Genomic DNA, 27,095 nt, shown 5'->3' with positions numbered 1-27,095 from the left:
TGCCTACAGATGAAATTATTGCAGAATTAACAAAAATGTATAGTACAGCTATGATGAACAAAGTCATTAGTGGAAGCAAATTATATCACTGATTTTGTTTTCCTCGGGGGATTGGTAGTATGATGCAAGGAATACACTAGCAAGTTTACAGTAGATACCCTGCAATGAGCTTAACTTGACTGGCAAAATAAACATAACTTTAACCCATATGTTAATGTTAACTGTTACATAACATTCATTAGTGATGGAACTGTCGGGTCACTGTGCTCCACTTTTCCATAGGATATGATCCTGGTTCATGAACATACACTGCTGACAGCTGGAGATGCCTGGACATGAAGACAAAACTTTACAATTGGGGTTAACCTTGAAATCAATAATGCACAACAAGTACTGTATGTCACTGTGACAAATTTACCTGTGCAATACAGGTAGTTGTCAGTTTAGTGAAAATTTTTTGTAACCTAGTTACATGTGTAGAAACAATGTCTAGAACAGTCCATAAAACTACAACTTCATAATAGGGATTAACCTGCATATAATCAAAAAAGGTAATCAGTGTAAGAAAAATATGACACTATGACCATCATATATGCTAATTTCCCATTAGGATGTTCTTGAGTAAGTTTCACTACACATGTCTACATTTGAAGATTTGCTAGGAGAAAACCTTACTGCTGGGGTTAACCTTACTGCAGCAGATGATCCTGGCACCACTTTCAGTGTAAGTTTGGTATTTCATGCAGGCAAGCTAATTTTTTTGTGGTCTTTACAACATCCTGAATGGATTGTGGACGAAACTGCCACCCTAGATTTGATCCATAGTTCTAGCTGCTGCATTGGTTTTGGGGTTTACTTCACCACCTCATACCAACATCATTGTATCTGGCTGTTCATGAGGAATATTGGGCTTTTTTTTTCCTGACTGCAATTCCACCAAAGGCTAGCTGATATTTTGAACTTGCTTTGTTAAAGGGTTGATTTAGGATCAAATAAACATCATAAGAAGGCATTTAATAAAAGCAACATGTTCATACAACCATCCATTCGTAAGACATATAAGATTTTCAAGATGGACATATGCAATATTACATTTTGATCAGGAGTAGCAATAACAGGATTTTCTAGACTGACATTATAGTGGCTATACTGGATATCAGATCAGCAGCATTTTCATTTAGGACAACTAGAGATCATTAGTCTTTTATGAAAACCCCATGCTGATATGACTATCCATTCATGAAAAATAGCAATAACAAGATTTTCAACATGCCAACTGTGGTGTCTATATTAGACATCAGATTGGTACCATTTTCCTCCGAGATCAGCTAGACATCATATGAAGTCTTTCAGTGAAACCCCCATGTTGATACGACTATCAAAAGAGCAGCAAACAAGACTTTCAAGACGGACACTATGGCAGCCATATGGTATGTCCAAATGGCACTATTTTATTTAGGAGAAACTGGGATGAACGTGTGTACAGTTTCATGGCAATCCTCTAATTAGTTAAGGAGGATTAATCATAAAAAAACTTGTGCTAACGGATGGATGGACAACAGGTCATCCTGAAAGCTCTTCTTGTCTATGACCAGTACAGTTAATATTGTTTAAACAGTATGTGAAAATCAGATTGGGTCAGAAATATACAAACACATACGTTTTAAGATCTAAAAAATAAACAAAATCATATTTTATCTTTTGATAAGATTTCAGAGGCTACTTTTCAAGATCATTATATTTTTAAGGCAGCAATTTTATTAACTTTTGTCAGGAATTATGAATTGTCTCCATTCTGAAGATGGCAACATGCTTTTTCACTGTACACAATTCTCAGGCAGCAAACTGAAGTCCCTTGAGATCACTCTGTATGATATTTATCCAAACCTGTTAAACTGAAGAATTGTACACAGAAGATGGACTTAAATTTTAAATCCACTATTTGTATTTTTAACTTCTCATTCTTCATTATTTTTGGGTATTTGGGAATTTTGTAAAATTTAAGAAATGTTTAATTTTGGACCCATTTTGTTGTCTGCATGTACAAATTCCAGTATATAAGACATACCTGAAAATTGGGCATCTTGTATTTCATGTCATTTTATTATCACACCTGTCATATTTTTAGAATTTTAGGGTATGCCTTATGAATTTTATTTGCCTGGTCAAATGGTTCGGCCATAACCATGCTAACAAACTCTGTACCAAAGAATCCAAGTCCAATTAATCAAACTATCTTGTTTACAAAGAAAAAAGTTTAAACATAAACTTTTTCTAAACAAAATCATTTCAAGAGTATGAAATTACAGTCAGGTCATCTGCTCATGGATCTAAAGAAGCCTTGCAAATATAATTTTGCCTATTTACGTATTAAGTCGTTCCTGTTCAATTATGCTAACATTTATGGTTTACATTGAAAAAGTCCAATTCTAAGAAAATATTAAAACAACCTTTCCCCCTACCAGAAAACGTGCTCATCGATCATGGATCCCCCACCAGTTTTTAAACTAACAGGTTAAAAAACATAACCAGGGTGTGATGGATGTACAATTGTAACTATATGACCATACCACTGTCATACTGAGATGTAGGGTGTGTAAAAACCTCAAAACCCCTGCTAAAATATTTCAAATAGCATGAAGCAATAATATGGTCATCAACATAGGAACAGAAACATTTTTCTGTTAAGTGGATTTTGCCTAATCATAATAGCAAACATTCATGGATAGATGGAATGATTGGGAAAAACTAAGATATACCTGCTGTTAGCTGTGGAGGCATGCATGTCATGTGCTTGTGTAATAGATTAAAGAACATGGTGTTGAAATGGTAGAATCCTTAGAGCTGCAGGTCAAGTCTAAGATCAAATCATGGTTGCAAATATGTGACCTTGACACCTAAATAAAAAAGTGGAGCAAGCATGCTGTAGAATGAATTGTCTTAGCTTCATGATGATTCATCTAATCCATCAAAGTGTGAAGACAATCCATCAATGAGATTAGGAGATAATCAAATAATAAAATCTGAACAAAAACCTCAAAACAAATCTTCTGTGACCTTAATCCCAAGGCCAATGGGGTAACCATGCATGCCACTGAATGAATTATGCTGCCTTCATAATGATTCATCCCAGGAAATCCATAAAGGGTAAAGTTTTACATTTCTCCACCACCTCTCTCAACCCCATTTATTTCAACCATAAACCAGAGCTTTGTTTTCTATATGTTCACTGTTATTACTGCAGAGATGTTTGTGTGCAGTCAAACATTAATTAAAGACCTGCAGTAAATTAATATAACCACAAAATCTAAATTAATAAATATAAACTTGTTTTAATACCAATTTCAAATCAACAAAAGTCCCTCGAAAGAACTAATGCTCTACTAGCCAAAAAGAATACAGTAATTCACATAAAAGTAAAATAAGTGAAGTACATTAATGTGAGGGCCCCATTCAAATAAAGATGATTGAAAACTGTCTGAGAAATACAAGACCAATATATGTATGTATAATACAATGCCAAATTACACAGACTACAACAAATAATGCAAGATGCCATTTTCTTTTTGCATTATTTTGGATGTTTGTTTTTGTGTCGTATGGCACTGCAACACAAGTTATTAAGAGATGAACTAATTGGAGGAGTGTGACTTGCCCAAGGACAACTGGGATTCAACTAAGGATAATCCAGTGGTGTAATATCACCCACACCCTTTGAGTTCAGCACGCTTACCAATATACCACCATGACTCCCGTCTCCATTTGTCGCCTTTTGACAACCAATAGACCACATCCCTATGCCCTCATGGGACTTCAAGTTAAACATATAACGACAAAAAATCTGATAATGAAAGATACTGTTATATTTACCGTTCTTAAACATGTGGCAAAAAAATAAAGAATGTTTACAAAACGAGATTTTTTTTCTTCTCCATTTCATCGCACTAAACTAATAAAAAAAAATTCCCAATGCAATCTTGTTCAAGTTTAGACAGTCATCAGTTTTACTTCCTGTATGCAATTCTTGCAACAATATTTACTTAAAGTAACTATTCCTTAACTCTTTATATCAATTATTATTATTTTTATTATTATTATTATTATCACCATTATTTTTATTACTTGATATCAGGGATAGAAAACTGAATCTGCCTCGGATTCTATCAAGACACTTCCGTGCAATGTTTGATTTGATTGTTCATAAATATTTTATTTTGAAATAAAGAAGAGTTAATAAAATGGCATTATTTAAGGGATTCTTCAAATATATCCAAGGGGCCCCGAGTGGTCTAAAGCGCTCTCCGTTACGGATCACTGCCATCTCACCTCCGTCTGCGTGGGTTCGAGTCTAGGATTCAGCCAATGTGGGCATGTGAGAAAGCTTGCCAGTAGCTTCTCGTGAGTCGGTGGTTCTTCCCGAAGTTTTCCCGGGTTCTTCCTCCACCATTAATACTGGCCGCCATGAATAGCCTATCGTGTGCTCAAAAATGGCATTAAGCCCCATAACAACAACAACAAATATATCCACAATCTGGATTTGATATAGAATCAATAAATTCGTACTTATTTGTGTCAACATGCTCAAGCCACTACAAATAACGTGTATTAAGACATTTGATCCTGAAATCAGTATTTTGTTCAATGAAAAACGCTGAATACAAAGTCTAGTCAACATTCATATCTACAACTTGAATCACTGTGCTCATTGAACCACAGCAAGTGTATCATCAAAGGTACATTGTATGCCCACTCCATGTTTAATATTCCTATGTTTCTCTCTGGAGAATATGGACCAAAGGGTCTCAGTGACTTGAATATTTGGTCTTCAAGAAAACTTACTGTGTGCAAAAATCATTATTTTCTTAGACTGGCTGTGACATTATCTTTGACTTGTAAGCCCCAAAATCTTTAGATTTCTTTTTCACCCTAAGTACAAGCCATTCAGAATGTCAGGTTAAGGAAATAACTTTAGAACAAAACTTGTATGCAAATCCCATTTTACTTCGAGTCACAATGACCTTGACCTTTCTTCTGATCCCCAAATCAATAGATTTCTTCATTATCACCAGTGAAAGCCCTAGGCAAATGTCAAGAACTTAGGTTATGTGAGCACCATTTTTCTTTTAAACACACTGATCATTACCAGTGACCCCAAAAATGCAGTGAACTTGATTAATGACCCCAAAATAAACATACCCATACCTCTTACCCATATGTAACCATCCACAAACTTTGCTGAAGATATATGGTCAAGAGCTGAAACTTCTTGGAAGCAGAAACCATTTTTAATTTTTTTGCCACAGTGTCTTTGACCTTGGATCTATTGACTGCTAAACTGATACATGCATTTCATGGCTTACAAGCAAACTATGAAATGCAAGTTTCATAATCACGGTAGTTGCTGGAAAACTAGTTATTGTGGAGAAATGAAACGGAACAATGAATGTAATGAAGGACTGATGAATGGACAAAATTACAACATCTGATAGTATTCACATTATGGCCGGTGTGTACAAAATGGAAGTATTGACCCAAACCTTTTGACATGACCCAGGGTCAAGAAAATCTGGTTTTCAAACGTGTTAGAAACAGCACATACAAGGCAGTCAGATATGTACCTTTGCATTCAGGACCAATCACATATTTCAAGAAGGTGTTTTAGTGAAAGCCTCATGTCAATGCCACCATCCCTTCAAGCTGAGTAGTGACAACAGGCTCTTATATGGCCATTATGCCTACCTGACTTGATCACATGATTCCAAGGACAAGATGGGGTGGCTTTTAAACTTGCTTACCACAGAACAGACACTGGTGGTCAGGTCAGTACTAGCTACATGAGCACTATTTTCGTTAAAGACCAGCTATGTATCGTTGGAGTGTTTAAGTGAAAATCTTAGGTTCATAAGATTATCCATTCAGTTGAAATAAACATACAAAAATGCTATGATGGCCGCCAATGCAGCCATATCATTAACAAACCCCACTTAAAAACAATGACATACTGCAAGAAGCATTGTAGTGAAAACCCAATGTCAATAGACCATGCATGAAGGCAGAGTAGTCATAATGTCACAATAACATTTTCATTATGTCCACTGTGACAGCCATGTTGAGAGGTTGCACTGGCCCATTTTCATGTAGGACAAACACTTATTACAAAAAACACTTTATTAAAAAAACCTGTTTAAACAACTACCTGCTTAAGTGATGCAAGAATACCATTTAAAGCCAACTGTCATTCCAGCTATTTTGTGAGGTCAAATAAGTACTATTTCATTTTGGATGGAAAATGTATTAGAAATGTTTCAGTCGGAATCCCATGTCAATAAAAATAATTTCCCAATGAGTCATGAAAACAAGATTTTCAAAAAGGCTTCTGCTGCAGCCATTTTGTAAGGTCTAAATGGCAACACTTTAAGATAAGACCAACAACATATGCATGTAGTAATACATGTTGCACTAAAAACTCATTGTCGATGTTGCCATCTGTTCAGGAAGAGTAGCAGTAACAAAAGTTTAAAGAGAGCTAAAATGGTGGTTATCTTGGTGATCAGAATGATGCCATTTTCATTTAGGACCAACTAGTTATTAAAAGAAGTCTTTTAGTCAAAAACTAATGTTGATATGACCAATCATTCTTTAAGATTACTGATAAGAAGAATTTCAAAATGGTCACCATGTCAGAATGGCAACATTTTCATTAGGAACATTTCCATGTCACAATAAGTCTTTAAATGAAAACCAAATGTTAAAAAGACCAGATATTCTGGAGAAGCCATATTGGATATTAGTTTAGCACCCTTTTCACCTATCTAGATTGGATGGTTTGAAAGTTTTTTTTTAAAGATCACTATAATCTGGAAAAATACATTGCAATAAAATCTGAGAGGAAATAAGCATTTATGTTGATTTGGGAACAGTGGGAACCATTATTCCACAGTAAGCATAATACATTTTTAATAGTATCATGTTATTGTGTACAGTGTGTCACCTAGATACTGTATATTTATAATTGTTAAATAAGAGACTGTGTAATACATGAATGTGTGTATGTATGTTTTTTTCTTTCTTTCTCCTATACTATATTATATATATTGTCCCTAGGCCATGTCAGTTGTAAGGTGACCTTGGGATGGTTCCCTAATCTAATAGTCAACCTATTATGGGAATACAGAATATTTGTTTTCACCTACCTATCACAAGACTTTCAGTGGAAATCTTAAGTCAATATGACTAGCAACTTTCAAGATGGCTGTCATAATGGCCATCTTGGATTTTCAAGGGGTACCATTTTGATTGAGGACCAATTACACCTCAAGATAAAATTGTACCAAATTTTGAAACATTTCCTCCAAGTAGTTTAGGAGGCAAAGCCATAACAACTTCAGAATCTCTTGAAAAGCAGATAATAAACCAACATACACTCTTGTGGTCTTCAACCAGTGGAACTATAAAAATAATTATCACTCTTGTGGTCTTCAACCAGTGGAACTATAAAAATAATTATCAGGTAACATGGTTAAGACCTGATGTAAGTCTTTGTAACTAACTTAAAAATAACCATACAAAAGAACATTATCTGTAGGATATATGGGTTCATTCCTAAAAATCTTAAAGAAACATTTCAAAAAGTGTTTTCTTTGTCTTATCCTATATGCACTGATGTCAGTGACAAAAGATTTGAAATGTCAACAAATGTCCCAGATATTATGTAGCCCTCGTTGATAATCATTTATCTTTATCATACTGCATCAAACTGGGATGATTTTTTAAAAAGATATTTGAAATCAGTGACATCCATGACCTAGGTAAATTTCTGTGTAGTCTCATTTATTTTTGCCAGGTAGCCACAAAATGCAAAAAGTTAAATGTGTCAAAAGAATTTAAACACTGGAAAATGTACAAACTCGTAAAAATTATAATGCATCAGTATGAAATTTAAATTTAAAAAAAAACTGACAAAACGTAAATTTGCCTATAATTTGCCCATCTGGAATTAATTTTCTAAACAAATAACGTCAATTTTCCCTAATTACTGAAAATATATTTTTTGGTGAATGTAGTGATTTAACAAAGTTTATTAATTTTAACATTTTAATAACAATATATTTACATTTTTCATGCAATACAAATGCAAATAAGCACATGGTTCACAGAGCCCTGTAGGAGATTTTACAAGGCCTTTTCCAGGACTTTCAAACATTTTGAAATAATATTTTGTCTTATTTAAATAAAACCATAATTGGTAAACCACAAGTCTTGAGCCATTTCATGCTCCAAATTTTATCACATTTTAGTTATTTGGGCTATTTTATAAATATGTAAATAACAAAAATTCTAAATGTTTGAATTTTAAAAAGGTACATAGTTATTCATTTCAACATTTTGTAGTCCACAGTTTTTGGTATAATTAAGAAGTTCTCACCAAATTCAAGGACTTTTCAAGGACAAAACCAACATTTTAAACTCCATGGAGTTTTCAACTAACCCCTCATGCTCAGATTTTTCAGGGTTGTATGAAGCAGATCCCCAAATGCTATGTCACTAATATTTAGAAATAATAAAATTCATGAAAATTTAATGACTCAACAATATTATGAGTTTCATAACTACTTGATCTAAACTTATCAGTTTGTCACATTATCTACTTCCATATTGTCAACCCCTTTATTTGATGCATCCTCTAATTTTGTGGCCATGTCACAAGTGGTATTGTCTTCCTTTGGGTTTCCCTTTTCTGCTTCTATTTCATCTGTACTCACTTCTGGTACTTTGTCAGATGTCTCATGTCCTTCCTTGACGTCATCTGTTCTGGTAATTTTATGAACTGTTGCATCGTCATCTTTAGCTCTGACTTCATCATTTCCATTTGTTTTCTGCGCATTTCTTTTCACACTGATTCTTCGCAAGTTTACTACCTTCACTGACTCTCCACCAGACTTGGACACCTTCAAACTTATCTGTTTACCAAGTTTATTTCCTGCCATTTTGTTGACCATTGCAGCCACTTGGTTTACCCACTTCAAGGTAATTTTATCATCTTCTTCCACTTCCTCCAACCCATCTATAGCAGTCCATATTTCTTCATCATCATTATTGCTGTTTTCTTTCTCTCCATCAGCATCCTTTATCTCTATTGACAAAGGCTTCTGTCTATGCATTTTCTTCATATGTTCCTGAAGATGAACTTTGCGAAAAAACTGTTCCCCACATTTACTGCAGTGTAATACTTTTGGTCCTGTGTGAGTTTTCATGTGGTCTTTCAAATTTCCATTCTGTGTAAATCCTTTGCCACACACCTGACATTCATAGGGTTTTTCTCCCGTGTGTGTACGTAAATGGCGGTACATATCTCCAATTTTCTTTGCCTCTCTCCCACAAACAGTACATACATACGGCCTTTGTCCTGAGTGAATCTGAAGATGAACCTGCAGTTTCTCTGCATAAAAAAAACCTTTTGAGCAAAGTGCACATCTGTAGGGTGCATCTTCTTGTTCACGTAGATGAATTTTTGTGTGCCGTTTCCAGTTTCCTCGTTCTACAAATGTCTTCCCACATACAGCACACTCGAATGGCTTTTCACCAGTATGTATCCTGGAGTGCATGCGTAGCTCATACTTCATGGCAAACTTTTTGTGACAGTGTGTACACTCAAATGTTTTTTCTTCCCCTGTATGAATCCGCATGTGCCTCTTACAGTTGCTCTTGTTGGTGTACTGCTTACCACAAACATTGCAGGCATAGATAAAAGATGTTGATGAGGAAAAAGCTGAAGGTTTTGATGCTGAAGTTTTGAGCAGATCATGAGTGGAGCTTTTCTTCTCTTTTTCCAAATCTTCTCCCGTTTGGTTTTGTAATAGTTTTTCGTCTTCTTCCTCGGTAAAACTGATTTCTCCATGAACCCTCAAATGGTGTTCACATTCGCCCTTTGTATTATACTGCTGGCCACATATGTTGCATGCATAGACATAAGTTGTACTATCTGTCTGATCCTCAGCTGATATTATTTCTGCTTCCTCTGATATAGAAGGGGGGTTGACGAAGGAAGTGGGATCTGGTGCCTCCTTTTTCATTACATCATCACCTGGCATAACCACCCTCCCAACTCGAAGTGTGATCTCGGTGTCACGATTCTTCAAGGATTTGCTATTCTTCCTTGTATGTACACTATGGTTTTCTAAGTGGTAGGCCAGGACAGATTTATCACTGAAAAATCTTCCACAGATTCCACACATTAAAATATCCTTCCCAGCATGAGTTTGGAGATGACTCTGCCAGCTGGATTTGTTACGATACACTTTTGCACACAGACCACAGGTGAATATACCATTTATCACGGACTGAGTAGCATCGAGATTAGAGGATTTAATGCGGTTACCGACTATACTGCTTACAATTGATGGGTCCCTGAGACTGAACATGGACTCTGTCTGTATGCCTTTATCCATGTTTGGGACCGCAGAGATGTTATTCTTCTGAAGTTGTTCCTCTGTTTGTGGCTCTATGTTGGCCACTGTACACAACTGTTCATCAGATCCATCGACATTATCTGAAACAAAATCAAATAGTCAACACAGACCGTTATAAGTTACCCAATTTAATAATAAAAGTTTTGCCAATTTGGAGAGGACACATAAAAAGAAATATGTGTGAAACAATTTCAAATGTGTTTTGCCTGAGTTATGATTATTTGTGCATAAAGATAAGTGTTAAATATATATTTTACTTAATTATCTCTTACATAAATTTCAAGCAGAAACCAAACCCACAGGTAGAATGTTTCTTCAACAATACTTACCCAATCTTAAAAATATTAAGGGTACACGCTCTACCTCACAAATGCTGCCCACCCAAGCTAAAAAAAACCAACCCAACAGTTATCATATCTTTTGCCAAGGTAAGAGTCTGACAAACTGTTTACCCTTGGACTGAGAAACTTGTGCCACAACTCAAATCTTCTCAATCTTCAGTTACTACTGGAGCAGATGTGCACATTCTTCCAGGATAGTAACTGCAGAGGTATCTTGCAGTATGTGCCTGTATTGTGACTGGACAAGCATTAACTAATGGAGAAACATTTTACTCTAACATTCTTCATATATGTAACCCAATCAGAATATGTTAGGAGATTAAGCAAGGAAGAGAGCTATATCCCTTAACCCCAGAGTTAACTCTGTCTCCAATCTCTGAATGTGCATTCAGTGATCGCACTGGGCTTCACCAATGTCACAAATTGCAATATTTTTTCCTTAATGGCAACAAAATATACCATCTGGCAATCTTTTTGGTAACAACAATTTTGGCTGTTAAAAACTGTATATACAGTCTTCGGTTTGGAGTTGAGAACTTCAAAGCCACCATGACAGGAAGCCGCAAACCTGCATATAAAATTGCACTAGAATCTATTGTTTCATAAACAAATCCATTGTTCATGCTGACAAACCACCCTACATGGCATTGTTATATCATAATCTGCTTACGCTGATGTCCAGCCTTAGTAATCTGTCCTGTAATATAGTCATGCTACCTGACTAGCTACAATCGACCAGCTCTGAAAGCAGGAACAGGAGTGTTTTCCTTTTTAAAAAATGTACCAGAAAAAAAATAATTTATTGAAACTTCAAAGAAAACTGATTACCTTTGAAGCACTGATCATTCTGTAAATATATTAAGCAAATGAAAAAAGTAACAATTCTCCATCAATGTTTTAAAATTGTTTGATTTTGCAGCAGCAATAACAGGCATTTGTTTCATCCTTCAAAGAGAGCCTTTTGCGACGCCTTCAAAAACACATGAACCTTCATCAAAGCAAGCCAAACTCTGATCAAAGAAAGTTGGCAGCAAACTTAAATAAAAGCACTGTTTCATTTTTCATAGTGACTGGAACATATTTATTGTGCCGTGAAAGTTTCCTGTTCGCAACAAAAAAGTTCATGCTTACGATCACTACCAGTGGTGGTTTAAAACCCAAATGAAAGTCTGAATATTATGAAAGAATAGATATCAGACCATCAAGTTAAATGAAGGTGGGATATCTCACAAGAATGTTAAACTTTTTAATCTGTTCATATTTTCATTTCCCTATGAATAGCCTCATCCCTTTGGTGGCCTCTGGATCATGGTAGTTGTCTCTGTCTGACCAAAATCTAGGCCAATTTAAGTACATGTATATGTAGCATATAAACAACTATACAGCTACTTACTACTAGGATAATGAATATTAGTGAATAGTTTTGGAAAACGTTTGTTGACAACAGGATATAGACCAAATGAGGTATACCATTTTTTACATATACGTTTTCAAACAGGATTTGTCTGATAAATGAATTTTCTAACATACAAATGTATATTATCTAACACACTGTGGAGTGTACTACACAAATGTAAGTTGTCAATACAAGTGTGTTTCAGACTAGTTGTATTCATTTAATCACAATCAGGGTTCTCAATACATTTCCAAACTGAAGAGTCAGTTGACCCTTGACCCCAAACTTTCAGGAGTCAAAATGAAAATCTCACGAGTCAAAACTAAAATCTAGAGAGTCAACTCTTTTGGACAGTCATGAGCCCATGGCTGTGATTCCTCGTTATTGGTGGAAATTAATCGTGTTTCTCTTTATAACTATATATTACTTAATTTTCTGTATATGAAACAGACACAGGATTATTTTATACTTTATTATATTTTCAACTTTTCAATATATGCTATTTTCAACTGCTCAAATCATTTTATACACAAAAATATACCCATACAACTATGAAGGTTATATATTATTCAGATATCAAGAATGTACATCACAGAATTGTAAGTTCACTTTTCCACTCATTCTTCAATTTTGTTACAAATTTCAGAGATTGACTCTTCTTCTCCTCAGAGCTGACACTACCTTTCTGTTTCTTCGGAGTCTCAGGGTCAGAAAATTCACCACCACCAGGTCCTGGTCGTTTCCGAGACAGAGACAGAAAAGAAAATTTACTATTTTGTGCCATTGTAATTTTAAAGTTCAGATGTACACTGAGTGCTATATCCATTCAATTTTTTTGCTGAATGATCCATTAATTAAAATGTTCAAGGTTTTCAACGTTTGCCGATTTAAGCAAATTAATCGCCAATAAAACACAGTTCCATGCCAAAAACTAGCTTAGCGAGAAGCCAGATCTTCCTGTTTTGTCTAACTGATTATAATTTAAAGCACAATCAAACAAATGCTGATATTTTATCAAAAATGAATACAGCGAGGTCATAAATGATTCCAAACTTTTAAACATCCTGCTAAATGAAGCAACTTGCTAATAAAACAATTGAAGTTGGTCCACTTCCACTGACAGGTGGCTTTGCAAGCCACCATAATATGCTCCAGTTTTGACCAGTTGATTATGATTTGATGTCCAAACACACCAATGCTGATATCTGATCAAAAGGCAGTCCATTCATGTCATAACTGTTTCCTCATCCTCCATCATAAACTTCAAACGTAATCTCAAAACAATCCAAACCTAAGTCATTTGAATCCTGACTTCAGTGAACTGTTATCTTGACCCAGTTCATGTATTATCTTCTATTGGTGCAATATTACTGTCCATCAAGGACTAGACTATTATCGAAAAGATGTCAATCAGTGCCTCCTACAGTAAATCTGTTATGGACAGTGTACTCTTAGTAAGAAACTAAGTTGGAAGAGAATCAGGAGTAATTAAGATTGATGTTCCAGCCAAAATCTAAGTATGTCAAAAAGACGCACAAGTCAAAACTTCTGTGTTTCAAAAAATGGGTCATTTTTAAATTCCACAAAACCCATGGGTATGCTTCTATTGAAAACCCTGAAAATTTTCATTTTTTTCTCTCAGTGTAAATCCTAGTCACTGATAACAGGTTGTTTCTTAAAAATTTCACTTGTATGCACAATTTCAATTTATTTTTAGCAACCCCACCCTTACTTATCTAAACCTAGCTTCTCGTGGGTCGGTGGTTCTTTCCGGGGTTTTCCAGGTTCTTCCTCCACCATTAATACTGGCCGCCATGTATAGCCTATCGTGCTGAAAAATGGCGTTAAACCCCACAACAACAACAACAACAACTTATCTAAACCTCCACTTATGTTGACATCAACTTAGTCCCGAGGATGTTGAGATAAATGAATAGTACTGTATTATGATAATGGCAACATTTTTTAAAAATTGGCAACAAAATATTGAAGTTGGTGAGCTTCTGACGACAACTTTTTTTAAAGCCAGCACCAACCCTGTGCATTAAGACATGCATGGACATGACTTTGACATGCAGGAACATAGCTTTGAAATACATGGACGTTGATAAAAAAATAATTATTCCCACATATGCAGCATCTTTGCTAGTGATAAAAAAATATGTTCATTCCCACGTATGCAGCATCTTTGCTAGTCAAGGTTTTTGATGTTAAACTACTTAAACCTTAATGAATCAATTAGATATTTTAGTGCTTTGTTCTAGTGACATCTATTGGATTTCATGAGTGGCCTCCCTCAGTATAAAATGCCATCTAACCAAATGTATGAAACAGCGGTGCATTGTACAAAGGCCAACAATGGTGGAGGCAAATGACTTCAAAATAATCTTTTGTAAGTTTAACATCAAAAGGATGCCATATACCAGAAAGAAGCCATTACATGTGTATTTGAGGGAAAGAATGTATTTGTGCAAACATGGATTCCATTCCAGCTTAATTTGTCTCGATCATGTAGGAACAGTGTTCAAATTTGTACACTTGATTTTGATTGGATGTGGTGGATTGTCACTGCATCCACTGAAAATCAAACCCGAAGCACTGAAACATCTGATCTATAAGCCAATGTTTAAACAGGTTAGCGTATTAGAACCTTGGCTAGCAAAGATGCAAACACATTGGAAATTGTTGTCTGGGCTTAATGCTATTTTTCAGCACACAATAGGCTATATATGATAGTCAGTATAATTAGTGGAGGAAGAACTCAGGAAAACCCTGGGAAAAACCACCACTGACAGGAAGCTACTGGCAAGCTTTCTCCCATACCCACACTGGCTGAGCCCAAAACTTGAACCCACATGGACTGAGGTGAGATGATAGTGACCAGTAAAGGCTAGTGCTCTTTAGACCAATCTGTCCCACCCCCACCCCCCGCAGAAGCAGACTAACTCAATTCTTTACAAAGCTACTTAATAATCTGGAAAGGTAGCCTGTTGTGTTGCTAGTATAGGTCCCAACAGTTCAAAGTATAAAGTATGCCCTTCAGGGTGAAAGGCCTTTCAGGTAAAAGCCTGAAAATGCCACCTCTGAACTCCATCCCAATGCCTTGATGATGTCCATTTGCTCAAATGTTATGCTAGTGGATAACACTCAAACTTCAGCTGAAGCATACAAAATTCAACTGGTCAGTTCCTTGTTATTGCAGCGGATACCCAATCAAACCCAGGATGACAAAACCTGATTGAAAATATTCCTTGCTTCTATGGGTGGGAAGAAAATGCTAGATCTACCATTCCCATTGGTTCACTTCCTTTCGGGTATAGACTATGAAATGGATCATGTTAACAGTGAAACAAAAATAAAACATGAACAGAATGCAGAATGAATGCAAACGAAAGCCAAATAAATGCAAACTAAACAATGAATAAAATATGAAGGAAAAAGACAAAGCAAATGCAAAACATGGAACACAACGATGAATGATACAACAACAGTCAATTGAAAGGCAAATGCATTTCATGAACCGATTTGAAAATATGCTTACCAACACATATTTCCAGTTACCAATTAATTTGTAAGATTAAGACCCCTTTTATGTGATAATATGGGATTCTAAAGTTCAAAACCCTTTGGTATGACAATCTGGAATTTTAAGGTTACAAAAGCTCTGTTGCATGACCATCTGGGATTCTAAAGTTGAAAGCACATTTGTACAGTAATATGGGGTTCTAAGGTTGAAAGCCCATTTGCATGATCATCTGGGATTCTAAGGCTGAAAGCCCTTTTGCATAACAATCTGGGATTCTAAGGTTGAAAACACTTTTGCATGATCATCTGGGATTCTAAGGTAGAAGGCCCTTTTGCATGATAATCTGAGATTCTAAGGCTGAAAGCCCTTTTGCACAATAATCTGGGATTCTAAGGTTGAAAGCACTTTTGCATGATTATCTTGGATTTTAAGACTGAAGCCCCTATTGCATGATAAACTGGAATCAGATTCTTCACTCTGTTGTTACTTAAATGCTGTGAAATGTTCAAACAATGCCCACTAATGTGATTTCATCATCACTGGTAGTTCTATCTGAACAGTTTTTATTTGAAAATATTCTACATCTAGAATTGTACACTTATTATAGTTGCAGTTATATTTTATTTAGCATAAATTCCATGTCTTTTGAATTTTACACGTTATACATATTCTATTAAAGCATTCTTTTAATCAGAAAAGATAAGAAAGCAATTATTCTTTCCATTTTTAATGCCATCAAAAATGGAAATCCCAATTTTGGTAAATGCATTCCAAATGAAAGAAATAGAAAAGAAACAATGAATAGAAATGTTAACTGAAAAATCAGAATGCACTTCTAAGACCATGAATGAACAAGAGTCATTTTATAGGACTGATTCTCCCATGGCCAAAAAAAGAATTTTCAGGAATCCAAGATTAAAGATTATTTCTTTTTAACTACTGTGTGTTGTTACCATCTCTGATATTCTCAAGTAATAAAGGATAGATCAGGTCCACTAACAAGGTATATATCTTCAATGATTCTGTCTGCTATAACAAAGTGGTAAGGAAGTAGATATTGTATGAGAGACAAGTTATGGACCAGTTAGGAGGGTGGCTGATGCCCTCAACCAATCTGGCAACTGCACTCATCCTTGCAGTTAGTGCTTACCATTATTGGAAGATGGTTGGGAAGCATGCTGTGCCATCACTACAGAATCAAATAAAAAGATTCATTTGCTCTGATTCACCAAGGATCAAAATGTAAAAGGAGAAGAAGGTAGTAAGAGACCACAAGAAGAAGGGTCTTAAAACATCATTAAAAGACCAGTGATTTAAACAGGTCTAAGATAAAGTAACTTCATGGGCTTTAAATTCTCATGTAAGAAAGGTTTCTCTCTAGATAAGTTCTCTTAAAAATTGTGACCGCTGCATTAACAGTACAACCCTTGCAAACTTGAAAGAGATGATCCTGACTCTTATTTCTCCCTCTGGAGGAAGCCAAATAAACCCTGAAGCCCAAGCTGAGCAAAGGAGCCTATCTTTATCATCCCCAACAAAGAAACGACTGAAACAGCAGAACTCAGGTGGCGCTATACAGTTTCGCATTTTGCATAGGGTTAGGAATTTAAAGAAAAAGAATGTCCCCGGCTTTCCTCACTGGTTATACTGGCTATTTAAAAAAGACCTTGTATATCTTAGGTATAATGCAAAGAACCTTTAATTCCCTTTATTTTGGTGTATGATTGATGGGTGTACTATGGGTTATAGAGTATACAGCTTGGCCTTACTTCAAATGTGCATCTTTCAAAAAAGTGCTAGCTCTACTTGGTCATTTTCACTTCCTGAACTTCAGAGGTCATTTGTATAAAAAAGAGCCGATAACTTTTTTTTACATTTTATATATTTGGTAATTCATTCATTGCACTTTCAGAAGCTGGTATTGTCTAGTCTGGCAAAATTCATTTTCCCTATTTTAATAGCTGCTATGTATAGTGTACTTTAGACTAATTCAGACTGATTTTTTAACACAAGGGAGCAGTCATTTTAGTTAGCAGTGTGCTTAAATCATGTAAAATTTCCAAAAGTACAATATCCAAAAGAAATATCATCCACATTACATTAATGTAGCATAGGGGTATGCAAACATTCTCTCCACTGTGCATGTTTTAAATGCGAACTACTTCACCTTACATACGTCACTCTCTCAAAAGTACATATTATCTGGTGAGCGCCACCATAAAGAAGATGTAGGTATTATTTTTTATGATTTAATTATGTTTATATGGCTGAAACATTTAAGTCGCAAGCATCAAAACAATCCTTATGAATAATTCTCCTGCTTTTTTCCCCACAGAACAGTATTTATGAGTGTCAGAGTCTCTAACAAGTCCAGCCTCCCCCCCCCCATGATAAAAGTGAGCTATTTTAAGAATGCACATTACATTTTGTAAACATAGCAACCAGTGTTATGCTGAATGATAGGAACATGAAACTAGCCAGAATTATTTCTGAGATATCAACAATGAATTTTACAATTAGAAAAGGGAGGTAACTCATCAGCTTCATAAAGGTCAAAGGTCAAAGTGTAAAATATTTGCCTATTGTTTAATATGGAAGAAGCGAATTCACTTTCTCATCATTTATTTTTTTATTTCATTGCAAATAAATGAAAAGAAACATTTTCACCATATATTTCTGTCACTTATTGCAACAGTTTTAAATTTAAGTTGACTCTATTCCTATATTCTAAGTCTTCTAATTTCCCCATAATTAAGGTCACTACTCACACAAACATACCTCATGGCAAATTATGTAAGCAAGAGAAAAATGATCATAATTAGTTTATTTTCATGCTTAAATGCAATATGAATGTACCATTTTATTCAGAACATCATACATAATTATATGAAAATAAAAAAAAATAATTGCAAACATTTTTTTATTTTCTTTAAGGTGGCGCTATACAGTTTCGCATTTTGCATAGGGTTAGGAATTTAAAGAAAAAGAATGTCCCCGGCTTTCCTCACTGGTTATACTGGCTATTTAAAAAAGACCTTGTATATCTTAGGTATAATGCAAAGAACCTTTAATTCCCTTTATTTTGGTGTATGATTGATGGGTGTACTATGGGTTATAGAGTATACAGCTTGGCCTTACTTCAAATGTGCATCTTTCAAAAAAGTGCTAGCTCTACTTGGTCATTTTCACTTCCTGAACTTCAGAGGTCATTTGTATAAAAAAGAGCCGATAACTTTTTTTACATTTTATATAATTGGTAATTCATTCATTGCACTTTCAGAAGCTGGTATTGTCTAGTCTGGCAAAATTCATTTTCCCTATTTTAATAGCTGCTATGTATAGTGTACTTTAGACTAATTCAGACTGATTTTTTAACACAAGGGAGCAGTCATTTTAGTTAGCAGTGTACTTAAATCATGTAAAATTTCCAAAAGTACAATATCCAAAAGAAATATCATCCACATTACATTAATGTAGCATAGAGGTATGCAAACATTCTCTCCACTGTGCATGTTTTAAATGCGAACTACTTCACCTTACATACGTCACTCTCTCAAAAGTACATATTATCTGGTGAGCGCCACCTCAATAGAAAGCACTACTGAAGGTAGCTGAATTTTTGCCAGAGATCCAGGATGGCAAAGAAAAGAAACTGAATCATTACCAATAAACTGTACACAACCCTTTTCCCTTTTAATGGCAAGGTTCTCTAAACAAACTTTACTCAAAACTTCACAAGGGGTTTTGGCAATGCCTAAAGAACACATGAAAGATTCAATCTAGGCATTAGTGAATGAAATACCAGTCTCTAAAGCTCAAAATACCTGATGAAACAAGATGATGGCCCAGCTAAAAAATAGAAACCGCAAGAGAACTTGAGAGTGAAAGAAGGAACTGCCATATGATTCTTAATAAAGGACACACCATTCTCTTTCCTTGAAACGGAAGAAAAGTCTGCAACTGCATTTAAAGGAGGACAGCTATTATCAACAAGTTTCTATTGCACCAATTACAGAAGGGTTTCTGTTTTGCATCATGAACTCTGGAAGTAGATTACCACATCTCATGTTGTTCACTGCCTTTTCCTCAGAAGCTCTGGATAAGAGGACTCCAGGAAGCCTCTCTAGAATGGAAAAAATCTTCTTGTCCTCAGCACCTGAAGGTTTATTACACAAATCTGGGATAGGGGAGGATGCCATAAACTTCATTCACTAACTTATTGAATACCCAAAGGCAGGGGATCCTAATGAAAGGCTAGGAGCCATCCTTCTTCTGAAAACTCAAATATACAAGTCCACCATTCCTGCATAATGCACTGGCAAATCTGGGTCAATGCAATTTGTTAAGAATAATCAGCAGAATAAACAACAAAGAAGTAATGAGAAAAACAAACAACACAGACCCTGATCTACCAACATATTAAGCAACAGCAGATCAGGGTGTATGTTGTTATCAGTTGGACCTGATAAGTAAGTATATATGGTAAATGGCAGTGGTTCCCAACATTTTCGAGTATTAGGATGCCTTCTTAACTTAAAAGAATTTTGCATACCCCTACATGCTAACAGTGTACTTTTTGGCTCTGTTAATTGATTTCCTCAATTATTTTCTACATAATGACAAAAACTACTAAGAACTCAGTAACCATTGTAAGTGAATTCACATTTCATTAATCAAACAACACATACATCTGAAAAATAGTAGTACATGTGAGAGACAATATTTAGTCAGTCAGTCATGGACCACATGGAATAATCATTGGATCCCTGGGGATCCACAGCCCATAGACTGGGTAGGAGTGGTATACAACATTATCAAGGTGAGCGAAGAATTCAAATTTAGCAATTTATACCTGCATCGTTGAATGTCAGCATGATAACTTGCATAGTATCATCTGGGCCTTTCACTGTCACATAGTGCGCCTTTCCATCTCCTCCCCCTTCATTTGCCTCTGCAACACTCACCACTTTGGCTGGGGTTATTGTAACAGACTCCATGGTTCCGTTCTTATGATCACACTGAAATTGATTTGATTGATGTTTAGATTATTTATTAACAGGTGCATGAGTATTTAGGATTCGGTTCAGCTCACTATCAGATACTCAAATTCAAATTTTGGACCAGAATACTGAACAAAGTGGTGAAGTATTCCAGTTACAAATAATTATAAATATTTATATAATCATTTTTGGTGCATTTTCCAGGGCATAGTTATTATCCGAGTATTAAATCTTGATATCTTAACATAACATTACCTGGAAACTAGGTCACTGTGACTTAATATATACTTAACTAATACGAGGCCCAAGATGCTCTAATACTGCTCAGCTGTTTATATGACAGCAGTCGACCTGTTCACAAAGCAGGCTATTAAGGCTGTAAGAATGCAAACCTATGTAAACTATCTCCCAACTTTGAGACAATGTTCATTTTGCCTATGTATTATAGTCTTATAGCCTGAGAAGACCAAACAAATCTGCAAATATAAAGGCATAATTTATAAGCATAGACCTCACTTATCATCTTTATTACTTTATTTGAATCAACAATGCAGAGAGCTTCCAGAATGTTACATTTTAAAACAAATTTTAAAAAAATCTTTTTGTAAAGTCTCATGAAAATGCTTCATTTAAACACACTTCACATATGTGTAGATACTGCTTGTATTACTTCAGTTTTTCACCATCATCAGGAATGTACTTCTTCAACAAACTTAAAAGTACTGTGTTTATACACATTGAAATAAGTGTAAAGCATTGTAGTTACAACTTTTATTTTTGAACTCAATAATTAAAATGAAAATTATATAAACAATTCATTTCTCTCTTCTCGCATGCACTCTCTAATTTATCCCATTTTTGTCAGGAGCAAGAAGACACACCTCTCTTTTTCTGTCCTAGTTTGTTTCCGAAACACAGTGGTGTTTGCCTTTTGATACACCTGATGGGCAACTGACTTAACATATATAGGAGTGTTCCTGGTCACAGGTATATTTAATTTTTTAGAACAGAAAAGAGAATGTAATTAAAATGATCAATAAAAATGATCAAATGGCTATCAAAACGTTGAGAGTAAATGTAATAATAAAAAGCAACTCTACCTCCAATAAAACGTTAGACATGTAAAACTGAATTCATTTAAAACTGTACAAGGAAGTCAATAAATGGGAGTGTCTTGTCTGACCACATCAACATGTATACAGTCGAATAATTTAACTCAGTGATCACATTCATTAGACTGGGACCAGTGGAAAATGGAGATATAGTATTTGTTAGATTGAGGAAAATACTTTTTATGTAAACAGCACTTCTTCTTCAGTTCTTTGTGACTCTCTCTGATCTTCTATGTCTTACTCTTTAAATGGGATGTAAGGCTGATGTATGAGGGTCCTGGCTGTGGGGAACCTTGGCACTTTAGAACATCTTCAGCTGTTTTCCACCCTTTCTTTCCTTTGAAATTGTCACTTTAATACCTGGATTAATTTGGAATTTTCATGATTTTTTTTTTAAATATTTTTTTCTTCCATTCTGTTGGTCTTTTTTCCTCTTAGATCTTTTCCAGAATATCTTTTGTTGTAAGTTTCAAGATATTCTTTCATATTCATCAGTTTGTTTTATCTGCTGTTAAAACCTTTCCGTTATAATTTTTTTCTCATGTCTTTCCGGTTTGTCTTCATAAGTTTCCGATTCACTTTTCAGCCAAATAAAAAAAAGCATGTTTCTGGTCAGCTGACCATCCCTGTTTCCCATTGCTGCTGACCCTAATACTTTTTCCCCTCTTGGTTAAAAAAAAAATTAAAATTTTTTAAAAATATATACCAGTATGGTATATTTTAAATAAAAACACCTGCCAAGTTTTAAACCAGTGCAATAGCAACAACATATTTTTGGACTTATAACTTTTCTCTAAAGAAGTCAGGGTGACAGATGCAGCATAAGCCTTGTATGCTATAGTATACACATCATTTCAGTAGATATTGGTGTATTGTAGGAGTGGCATTCTTGTTTGTACATGTACTCAATTTGTAACTGACTGCAACACCCAACGTCCACTGGCTGCAATACATGAGAACAGTGGTGAGGCAAAATAAAGAGGATGTTGTTGTTAGTAGGGCAAGGTCAAATAACATGTAACTCCTATGCATGTCATACAAAATTAATATGGTTTCAGAGCTGTCGTCTCCTTGCATTTCAAGTGCCCTATGATTGACACAGTTTTGGCCCTCTCCGACATGATGTCAGATATACAGTATTCCTGACATGCCACTATAGACGGAGGCACACTGCTCATTCTAGGCCTAAGTGGTTAGAGTGTCTGGCTCGGATGCAGGAGGTCCCAGGTTCAAATCCTGGCCTCATCTTACCAACGAGTTATAAAAGAATGGTACTAACAGCTGCCTCACTTGGTCCTCAGCATTAAGAGGTTAGTGTTAGGACTGATCAGCCTGGTGTTAGGATAATGTGACTGGGAGGGACGTGTTGCTATATGTCTGCAGCATGATGCCCCAGTACTAAACATTACTATAAACTGCCACACTGCAGACATCACAGAGATATGAGGGAAAAATTGTTAAAGCTATTTTAAAAATCCAAATCACAGACTGAGGCCTATATTCTGTATTTATGTCATTCAGGTCCATGACATACATATTTTGAGGCTTGTGCACTATGATGTTCAAAATCAGTTGGAAATAGATTTCAATGATATACATCCTACCCACTAACTAGACAAATGGATGGTTTTACAATGCAATACAGGCCAGCAATCCGTGAAGATGTACAAATATCTAATGCTGAAACATTTGTCATCCTTCTTTTATTTCCCCAAGATGCACATCATAATCAATAACCATTACAATCACTTCATCCTGAGTAACACTATATCTGACTGCATAAGTCTTTCATATGCTCAAGAAGCTATGCTCCCATCATTTAAGAAAGAACTGGCTCAGGACCTGAATTGGTGACATTGATTGCGATAAGCTCCTCAACCCTATCTCTAAGTGTAGTAAGTGGCACACCATCTTCTTTACTTGCTCTATAACGACATACTTTATGATCATTAGTAATTTCCCTTCAGCAGAGCATAAATATCTTAAGAGTTCTTAAATTCTGACAATATCACACTGCCTTCGTCAGCAACTAAGTGACATTACATCGTCCTCCATCAAATCAAGTTGATCACATCAGAAGACAATATATGGAAGAGGAAGGTGAAGGAGGCAATTGAAATATGACAGCAGAGGCCAACATTAAACAAGGACGATGGGCTTGAATTACCACCCATCTATACCAGTCTCTTTGTATCATGTGGCCATTATATGTCACATGATCAACAAATGTTGCTGATGAAGGTAGTGTGATATTGCCGAAAATTTTGAACTCTTAAGATATTTATGCTCTGAGCAAGGGAAATTACTAATGACTATGAACTATCCAGAGCAAGGAAGAAACCTTTCAGTTTATATACTTTATCTTCTACAACAGCTTTATAGGCCCTGGTTAGTGCTGACGACACACAAACTCAGTTTTTCTTTTATGGATACTGGGACAAGATGAAATATAATATGGACCTAAGTGTAACCAGTGTTTACATAGCTCACTGCTACTTTCACTTGTCTTCAATAATCATCATGAACATTATCATGCAGAAAATAAACTCAGACCAAAATGATCTTAGACCCTTTTCATACCAATTATTAATCTGGCAATTATTTATCTTTACAACTGAACTTTAAAACATTTAAAATTTGAACAATTAATTAGCACTATATAGGGATTGCATAACCACCTACCTACATACCTACCCACCCACCAACTTTCCTATGATGATAGCATCAAAGACAACAAAAAAATTAATAAAAAGAACATAATTCTATTTATTACTTAATGTACAGGTATAAGTTGATAGGAAACAGTATCATGTTACTTTTGTATTAAATTTTTAAGATCTCCTTATAACTGTATATATTACAATCTCTTAAAAGTTATTAGTATTGTCCACCCCTAGAAGCCACATTTTACCAGTGAAGGTCACAAGCTTTGAGTAATACTTAAGCGACAGCCAGCATGCATAGTTCAATAATTACCTTGATCAACCAAACAAAGTGAGACCTGCATGAAAAGCATGCAGTCCACACACCTAATTCCTATATGCATTCATATGTATAATACAAAGTTAACCAACTGAGGGTTACATATCACAGTATACATGTAGTCATTAAAATGTAAAGTTTACTACTGAATGAACATATTTATTCCTCTACTTCCAACCACTAGACAGAGAGAGCCTTATGAGTAGGCTAGGATGTATAAAAATCTGGCATGGATAAATCAATGTAAAATGAAGGCCATAGTGGTGCTGTTTCATTTTAAGTGTGCAATAATAACAGAGATGTCTTCAGTTATTACGTTCCATGCATCAAGATGCATCCACTCACCAAATTTCATGACACTAAAAAGGATAGTATCCATACAACTACCCAAAACCCATGTACTCATGAGCAAAATACAAACAGTAGAGCAAAGCCATTAAAAGATGAAAATCAGGTCACAATGAGCTTTTGTTGCAAAAGAATGTCAAAGTAACAGAGTATCATTATCAATTTTATGATTCTAGTACTAACAGTGCCAAGAAATGAACAAACTCAAATTTTAATTCAAGCTAGTGAAGAGTAAACTATATTCATTATTGACCTACTACTAAAATGAGGGTCTCCTGGAGTAATGTTATAAAAATGCATCCCCAAGTTTCCTGATTTTATATAGGATAGTAATGCATAAAGTGCATGGAGAACAGATGTGGTTATGAGTTAAATGTAACAAGCTAACCTGTGCTAGAAATGCATACAATCACCTAGTTTGTCAATCACAATCAGAATAGTAAAAACATAAAACTGAAACAAAGTCTGTGAAATGCATGTGACCATCTTAAATTTGCCTTTGAGTGCAGTCCTCTTCAAGATGCACCCTTGTGCCATGTTTCATCACTCCAGATACAGGTAAACCACCAACTTTCCAGCATCCTTGGTTCCAAAGCCTTGCCGGACCAACCGAGGTCACCTAACAATAATTCAACAATACAGGTATAAATGAAACAGATTTATCAGTTACTGTACTTGCAAAGAATGTTGCTGTACTACCACTTCCAAAGTGGCAAATTTTAGAATTTTACTGGAACTGTAGAGTTAATGACAAAAGTCTAAAGTTGTGGGCTGTCAGGATTACTGTCTTACATAGTTGGTTGCTTCACCATGGATTTCTGATGCTGCAGGTGGGACATCATGGGTACCTGAAGTTGAAACCACAGGATTTTCAGATGTACTGCTCTGATACACATTCTTCTTGACTATGTTTTTAAGCCTTTCATCCAAGCGAAGTTGTTTCGTGTGTTTTGATCTTTCCAGAGATCTTAGAAACGCTTAATTACATGTATTTCGTTGGTCTATAAGCTAATCCTATAATGTAAAACACCGATACTGTCCGATGTGCACGATTCAGTGGGAGAGGGTGACGTGGTTGTAACCTTGCCTTTAACAGTATAACTTAAGCGACTTATCGCTCATAGTTATTATACATGATTTACTAAAATAATTGTATCTGAAATGTAATCAGGAGGAGTCTGAGACTTAGGTGGAGTATATTTCTGACAAGGCGAAGGCAGGCGCTAATTTGCGTCAAAACTATGGTCCTCTGAAACACCGGTTGAGTCCTGATCATACCGACGCATGCATTACAGCATTTTTTATTATCTGAGCGTTTACTGTGGTGATACTCAGCATTTTCCTCTTCTTATTTACTGAACTGTATTTATGTAGAACAACATCTTACCAATATTCTTTCCAGATGAGTTTGTTAATTAACAAAATATATTTCTGAAGCTTCACGCTGTGTAAATGCAAATGGCCGAGGTAGCCACAACAAACGGAAATGCTGTCGATAAAGGGGTGGTAATTATTATGTTGTACCATTATCTCCCCTTTATTCACGTGTCGGCGGCAGGTCATTTGACTCGTACACGTGCCTGGAACTGTAGGTTTAACAGAACTGTTTTGAATTTTATATTTTTATTCTTAAATTTGGAATAGAAACACACGTGCTGTGTCAGTTTGCAGATTTGCAAAAGACACATAAAATGGCAAAGATAATAGCATATGTTGTGGAGGACTTGACAAGAGTTACGATATCAACTTCAATTTATTTTTTCCGAAGAATACAACGTGACAATTTAAAAAGAACTTACAGTATTGTGAATTAACTCGCAAATTGTCATAATTTATAATCACGGAGAAAGGAAAACAAACAATACAAATTAAATATACGTAACATCTTTGTAGGACCTCTTCGTGTTTTGTTATGTGAATG

General features: G+C 35.4%; 1 protein-coding gene across 3 annotated transcripts; it reads right to left on the bottom strand.

The window, feature by feature from the left end:
* Nucleotides 1-998: 998 nt before the first annotated feature.
* LOC149780490 (uncharacterized) lies at nt 999-26,717 on the bottom strand. 3 transcript variants are annotated; one of them, XM_089937450.1, is made up of 3 exons: nt 26,562-26,717; nt 20,585-20,750; nt 999-10,549 (listed from the first exon to the last, which is right to left on the bottom strand). In XM_089937450.1, the coding sequence occupies exons 2-3, from the start codon at nt 20,727-20,729 to the stop codon at nt 8,628-8,630; spliced, it is 2,067 nt and encodes a 688-aa protein (XP_089793576.1). In that variant the 5' UTR covers nt 20,730-20,750; nt 26,562-26,717; the 3' UTR covers nt 999-8,627. The 3 variants fall into 3 exon arrangements, with proteins under 3 accessions (XP_089793576.1, XP_089793578.1, XP_089793577.1); XM_089937452.1 differs by lacking the exon at nt 26,562-26,717 and adding an exon at nt 25,967-26,424; XM_089937451.1 differs by lacking the exon at nt 26,562-26,717 and adding an exon at nt 25,672-25,935.
* Between the last annotated feature and the right edge of the window lie 378 nt (nt 26,718-27,095).

This window comes from Sinohyriopsis cumingii, chromosome 16, assembly GCF_028554795.1.
Source record: "Sinohyriopsis cumingii isolate HCF-2022 chromosome 16, ASM2855479v2, whole genome shotgun sequence".
NCBI lineage: Eukaryota > Metazoa > Mollusca > Bivalvia > Unionida > Unionidae > Sinohyriopsis > Sinohyriopsis cumingii.
This window is presented reverse-complemented; position numbering and strand designations above follow the sequence as displayed.